General features: G+C 68.7%; 2 protein-coding genes across 2 annotated transcripts in view; both read left to right on the forward strand.

The window, feature by feature from the left end:
- The window catches only part of EMIHUDRAFT_237528 (hypothetical protein), a gene marked incomplete at both ends in the record, with an annotated part of 2,273 nt that extends 1,712 nt beyond the window's left edge, over positions 1–561 (forward strand). The window contains 2 exons of the mRNA XM_005777908.1: positions 253–315; positions 517–561. Of these exons, the coding sequence (XP_005777965.1) occupies positions 253–315; positions 517–561 (108 nt within the window). The remainder of the gene's footprint in view (positions 1–252; positions 316–516) is intronic.
- A 2,371-nt stretch (positions 562–2,932) lies between these two features.
- Positions 2,933–4,809, forward strand: EMIHUDRAFT_443596 (hypothetical protein). The gene is made up of 7 exons (XM_005777909.1): positions 2,933–2,984; positions 3,076–3,210; positions 3,285–3,387; positions 3,726–3,801; positions 4,010–4,126; positions 4,329–4,484; positions 4,644–4,809. The coding sequence occupies exons 2-7, from the start codon at positions 3,138–3,140 to the stop codon at positions 4,770–4,772; spliced, it is 654 nt and encodes a 217-aa protein (XP_005777966.1). The 5' UTR covers positions 2,933–2,984; positions 3,076–3,137; the 3' UTR covers positions 4,773–4,809.
- Positions 4,810–6,355: the final 1,546 nt, after the last annotated feature.

The following is a 6,355-nucleotide window of genomic DNA, read 5'->3' on the forward strand; positions in this document are numbered from 1 at the left end:
AGGCGCGCTGCCGCGCGACCCGGAGCTGCTGCGCACCCTTATCGAGCAGGCGCGTCTCGTCCCAGACACGCCACCACGCACCGCCACCACCAGACACCACGCACCGCCACCACCAGACACCACCGCACCGCACCGCCCGCGCCGTGCCGTGCCGGTGCCCGACGGCCGGTGCCCGACGCGCGGTGCCTCGCCGGTCCGTGGTGGTGGGTGGGGCGTCCGCGCCTCTCTGAGGCGGCGGCGTCTCTCTGGCAGGCGCGCGTCAACCCTCAGCTCGTGGCGAGGCTGGTGACGCAGGCCAAGGACAACCGCGGCAAGGTGGGGCACTGCCCCCTCCCCCTCCGCCGCCCCCTCCCTCCCTCCTCGGCTGCAAGCTCGCTCCCCTTCCCCCCTCTCTCCTGCCTCACTGCCTCCACCGCCGCCTCACCGCCGCCTCACTGCCCCCCCTCCCGCCTCTCTTCCTCCGCTGCTGCCAAGGACATGACTACTCGCTTCCGCAACGACCCGGCCTTGCTCGAGGGGCGGCCAGAGTCGCTCGCGCTTGACGACGTCGGCTTCACTTGAGGGCCGGACGCTGGAAGTCCCCGTGGCGTGTACGTTGATGTCTCGGCGCGCCGGCGGGGCCCGACTGTCTGGCGGGACGACATGCACCCCCGCATGTACGCGACTGCTGACGCCTGCTGCGCACTCTAGCTCATGCGCGCAGGATGCCATGGCGGCGCCCTCGCGGCCGCGACTGCTGTATTTTGTGCATTGTTTGTGCGATGATGTGGGGCCGAGACTCGGAGTCGTGACACACGCCACACGCGAGTCGACTCACGATTCTAGACGATTCGAGTCGACTCACGAGTCGACTCACGTGTGAAGCATAGTGTGTGGTGTCTGGTGTGACTGTCTGCGGTTACCTGTGAGACCCGGCTAGCCCACCTGTCCGTGGCGGAGTGATGATGTCGCACGCGTCACCAGGCCGAGAGCGTTTTTGATCAATCTCTGGGTGAGTGGACCGCACCGAGCGCATGTGACCCCGAACCCGTGCGAGCCCTCCGGCGAGACTGCGTCAGCTGTTTTCACAGACCTTGTTCCTTGTTATTGACAAGAAAATACGTCCTATGGCGCTTTGCGCTGGTCTATGAGAGGTTGAGGTGCGAGCCCTGGAGGCCCTGGGGATGGGGGGAGACTACCCGCGGGCCTAGAAGGCCCGCGCGCAGGTTGGCCTAAGCACAATATTCTCGAATATCTCCGAGAATATAGATGGTCCCGCGCACTTTCGTATTCGAGAATATTCTCGAGAATATAGATGCCCCGGCGCGGCTTTTTCTCAAGAATCTATGAGTTTTCTTCAGCCCTTGACCTTGGTTGACCTCGAGTCTCAAGATATTCTTGAATATTCTCGCCGTTACATCGCGGCGTCTAGAACGGTCTTGACTAGAGCTTCTCGAAACAGCTCTTTTGCCCCCTCAAAAGTAGGTTTTGGGTCGATGCAGACGGAAATCTTTAAGTTTTGGACGTTCCTGAGCGGTTTGGGAGCACAAACCTCTACTTTAGAGCGATTTTTGGCGTCCGCTGACCTCTCGCGTGGTGAAAATATTCTCAATATTCGAGAATATTCTCGAGAATATAGATGGTCTGGCGAGAATATAAGCAAAAGAATATAGATAGTACTTGGCGAGAAAAACGTGCTTAGGCTAACGCGCAGGGGGGTGGGACATTGAGATTGAAGGCGGAGGTGGAGGCGGCGGAGGCTCGGCGAGCACGGCTAGGAGCGGCAGAGGGTTCAGGATCCGGGCAAGCGCGGATCTTAGAAGAGGGGTGGCTTTGGTTGGTCACGATCGGGACGGATGACACGTCTGTTCACAGCGGCTGGAAGAACCTCGCCCGCCAGGCCCCGCGCGTCTCGTCGTGTTCTCTCTCCAATCGCTTCATCCTCAGTCTCGCGACCACTGCGAACCAAATGGCGAAGAAGAGGAAGCGCAAGCCGGATCAGCCGGCGCACCGTGCACCGGCACCCGCAGCGGCTGCTGTGGCGCCGCCGCTGGGCGGCCTGACCTTCGCCGAGGTGCAGACCGCGACCGAAGTCATCTCGATCCTCGCCGCGCGCCCTGAGATCTTCGGCTCCAAGGCGCTTCGTGGACTTCGCGCGGCGCTGCACCCGCTCGTGACGGCGCAGCTGCGCCGCTACGAGCCGGTCGACTACGCCGCGCGAGTGACGGCGGCGCTGCAAGCCGGCCGCTGGCACGAGGCGCTGCGCTCGCTCGACGGGCTTCGCGACCTGTGCGACGCCCCAAAGGCCGGGACCGTGCAGCGCTGGGTGCGGCAAGCCGGTGACGCACCGGAGCGGCTCAGGCCGCGGCTGTTTCGAGCCATCCTCTCCTCGGGCAGCGGCGGCGAGGGTGGCGGCGAGGGCGGCGGTGAGGGCGGCAGCGAGGGTGGCGGCGAGGGTGGTGGCGGCGGCGGCGGCGAGGGTGGCGGCGAGGGAAGCGGCGGCGGCGGCGGCGGCGGCGGCGGCGGCGGCGGCGAGCTCTCTGCGTGGGGCGAGGGGCTGGTGGAGGGCGCCGACGAGGAGGAGGAGCTTGGCGAGGAGGAGGAGGGTGGTGGTGGGTTCGGGTACCGTGGGGTAGGGGAGGGTGGTGGGTTCGGGTACCGTGGGGTAGGGGATGGAGGGAAGGGTGGCGGGGACACGGGCGGAGAGGAGGGCGGGGGTGCAGAGGCGGCGGCGGAGGAGGAGGCGGAGGAGGAGGAGGCGGCGGCGGCGGCGAGCGACATGGCGGATGCGACGGGCGGTGAGCGGGCGGCGGCGCGCCGGGCTGCAGAGGCTGCCTTTGAGGCGGCATGAATTGCCCTGAATGAGTGGGTGTTAACTAAGGTTGCCCACTACTAGGCTGCCTTTGAGGCGGCGGCGATGGACCCCGACGCGACGGCCCTAGCGGCCGCGGCCGCGGCCGCGGCCGAGGCGGCGCCGTTTCGTGTGCTGTTCGTCGAGCCGGCGGGTGAGACACTTCCTAGACACTTCCTAGACACTTCCTAGACACTTCCTAGACACTTCCTACTAGACACCTCACTCGCAGAGGTTGCGAGCAGGTGAGCGGCAGCCCCCAAACCGGCACGACCTGCACATCAACGCCTCTGTGCCGGGCGCCCTCATGCTGCGCGCCGCGCCGGGGCGGGTGGCGCGGCAGGAGGTGGCGGGCGTGCCGGGCGCGTTTCTGCTGCACGGCGAGCTCGGCCGCGGGGAGCGGCCTAATTAGTAATCAATTGGCGTTAGTTCGCGCCGAATTCGCATCAATTAGGCGTGCTCGGCCGCGAGGAGGCGGCGGCGATCCTCCGCCTCGCTCAGCGGATGGGGTTTCGGACAGACCACCCAGTCAGCAGGCCCGCGCCGTCGCCGACGCGGTGCACGCGAGAGATGCCCCCCCTCACCCTCCCGAGATGGCCCGAGATGGCCCGAGGAAGCAGGCAAAGGAGGAAGCATTCCCGCCCTCTGAGGCGGCCGTCCGAGTCGGGGAGGCAACCACACAACCAGCCTCGCGGGTGTGGGCGGCCTTCTCGGCCCGCTATGCTAACCCAAAGTCGGCCCTTCCTCGTGGTCGGCTGCGGAGGCCCCTTAGCCCTAGCCGCAGCTAAGGGGGCCGGGGGGGCAAGCCCCCCCCCCCCCCCGGTACCGCCTCTTCCCCCCCCCCCCCTCTCGTACCGCCTCTCCCACCCCCCCTCCTCGCCCCTCCCATTCCCAGCGGCTGCGAGTGGCTCGCCGACGCGTCGCTGCTCGGCCCCATGTTCGCGCGCGCCTCGCCGCTGCTGCCCGCCGAGGTAGCTCCTCTCCCCGCTGCTCCCCTCTGCTCCCCTCGGCCCACCTCGGCTCCTCTCGGCCCACCTCGGCTCCCCTCGGCTCCCCTCGGCTCCTCTCCCCACTGCTGCCGGACGGGGCTGGAGGCGGGCGGCTGGAGGGGATCATTACACGTACATATGAGCATATGAACCACTACAGACAGACATATCATACGTATGCATGTGCAAGGTTGGAGGCGGGCGGCTGGAGGGGATCAACCCGCGCTGGAGGCTGTTCGAGTACCGACGTGGCGCCATCTACCGGCCGCACATCGACGGCAGCTGGCCGATGGGCGGCCTCGACCAGGCACGAGGCACTTGCAGACACCGGCGAGGCACTTGCGAGATACTTGCGAGGCACTTGCGAGATACTTGCGAGGCACTTGCGAGATACTTGCGAGGCACTTGCGAGGCAATTGCGAGGCAATTGCGAGGCACTTGCGAGATACCGGCGAGGCACCGCTGTCGCTCCCTCAGACGGCCCCCACATCTCCCCCATATCTCCCCAGGACGGCGGGTATGTGCACGACCTGCACGGCGCCGCAGTCCGCTCCCGCCTCACCTTCCTCGTCTACCTCAACGACGGCTTCGACGGAGGCTGCACCACCTTCTTCCAGCCCGCGGCGGCGCCGGCGGGCGCGCAGCGAGAGCTCGATCGGTTCGAGGTGACGCCCCCCCCACCCACCCCACCCACCCACAGGCACAGGCACAGGCACACGCACCCCCCCCCCCCCCACACGCACGCTCGCACGCACGCACACACACACACAGACACACACACACACACACACACACACACACACACACATACGCCCGTATCTTAGGTGACGCCACTCGCCGGTTCGGCGCTCTGCTTCCCACAGTCCGCCACCGCCTCGCTGCTGCACGAGGGGAGCCCGGTGACGCGCGGTGTCAAGTATGTGATTCGCACGGACGTCCTCTACCGCTTCTAGGTAAGCGGTAAGGTAAGGTAAGCTTCTCTCTCCACCGACACACAAAGTGGTGGGGCACGGGCTGGGCAACCCTCGCTTCACAACCACTTCCTTCTGAAGGCAGCCACATGTAGTTGGGAGGCGGTCTAACCCCGGCGCGTCCCTGGCGACGAGCCTGGGCAGTGTGGCCAGTGCCGCACACCTCCGGCAGACGGCAGAGCGGCAGTGCCAACACAGGTGCACACGTCGTGCACCTGGACCTGCACGCGCGGGAGCGATCAGGGTAGGCTCCGCCTCACTGCATCTCGAACTGGATTCCACGAATTGATTTTCCTAGCGTCGTCAAAGTGAGCTGAAAGCTCGCTCGAAGAGCCGATGTCACCCGCCGACCGCCTCCCATCTCGCCGCTGCTCTGGCGGGGCGGGGGCGGGGCCTGGCGACGGCGCGCGGCGCATGTGCCGTGGCAACCCACCGGGCCGGCCGGCCGCGAAGGCGCCGACCGGCGATCGCCATCGCGCCCCGCCTCGGAACGCCGTTTCCGCTTGGCGTCCGAGGCGCTCGGCGTTCCCGCTGGCCGCCGGGGCCGGACCGGATCGGACGCTCCTTTTCCCGCCGTAGGCACGGCTGGCCGGCTGGAGCAGCGGAAAAACAAAAATCGCACGGCTCAATCCTCTCCGGCCAGCCTCGGGCTAATTAGAACTGCAAAAAATCGGAAGTTTCCGCCGCCCCGTATTCCACCTCCCTGGCCCTCCACGCCCCGCGCGCGCGACCGTATCACCGCCGCAGTCGGCCTCCCCGCCCCGCGCGCTGTGGGAGCGGCGCCCACCCACCGGAGACGCCTTCCCCTTGACCGCCCGACCACCCCACCCCCTCCGGCAGGTGCCTCGCGCGTGATTTGCGCTCGAGAGGCCTCCTTTGAGGTGGCGGCCGGCCGCCGCTTCTCGCGGTGAGGCGGCATGAGGCCGTCCCCCCGTCGCGTTCGACGGCAGGCCGGCCACGGCACCGGCTGTCGCGGCTCGAGGGCGGCAGGCGAGCCGCCCCCCCCTCCTCCCTCCCTCCGCCCCTTCCTCCCTTCCCCGCAGCGCTGCCCCCGGCACGATCTCCTCGTGCGCCGCTGCCGCCCCACCCGCCGCGCCGCCCGCCGACGATGGCCCGGCCGCCACCGCCACCGTCGGCGGCCGCCTCCCGCCCACCCGCACCGCCGCCCCGGCCACTGCCACCCGCGCCGCCGCCTCGCCCAACGCCGCCGCCGGCCCACCCTCCCGCCCGTCGCCGCTGCCGCCGCGCCGCCGCTGCCGCCCTCCGGGCCGCCTCCGGCCCCGCCACCTGCCTTGCCGCCGCCCACGCGACTGGCCTCGCCGCCGCCACCGCCACCGCCCTCCCCACCGTCCTCCCCTCCGCTCTCACCGCCGCCGACGCGCCGCCACGCCGCCTCGGCCTCCGCCCTCGCCGAGCCGTCGCCACCGCCCTTCTCGCCGCCTCTGCCGCCCGTGCCGCCTTGGCTGCCGCCTATTCCGTGGCCCTCGCCACCGCCGCCGCCGTGGCCGCCGCCGCCGCCACCGCTACCGCCGCCTCCCGCCCCGGCACCCCCTCCGACACCGTCA

The sequence above is a fragment of the Emiliania huxleyi genome (assembly GCF_000372725.1).
Source record: "Emiliania huxleyi CCMP1516 unplaced genomic scaffold EMIHUscaffold_252, whole genome shotgun sequence".
Lineage (NCBI taxonomy): Eukaryota > Haptophyta > Isochrysidales > Noelaerhabdaceae > Emiliania > Emiliania huxleyi.

Coding starts and splice junctions, on each gene's coding strand:
- EMIHUDRAFT_443596 (XM_005777909.1), top strand. CDS start 3,138: ATGCTGCGCGCCGCGCCGGGGCGGGTGGCGCGGCAGGAGGTGGCGGGC. Junction 3,211..3,284: donor GGGCGCGTTTCTGCTGCACG/GCGAGCTCGGCC, acceptor CGCATCAATTAG/GCGTGCTCGGCCGCGAGGAG. Junction 4,127..4,328: donor CGATGGGCGGCCTCGACCAG/GCACGAGGCACT, acceptor ATATCTCCCCAG/GACGGCGGGTATGTGCACGA.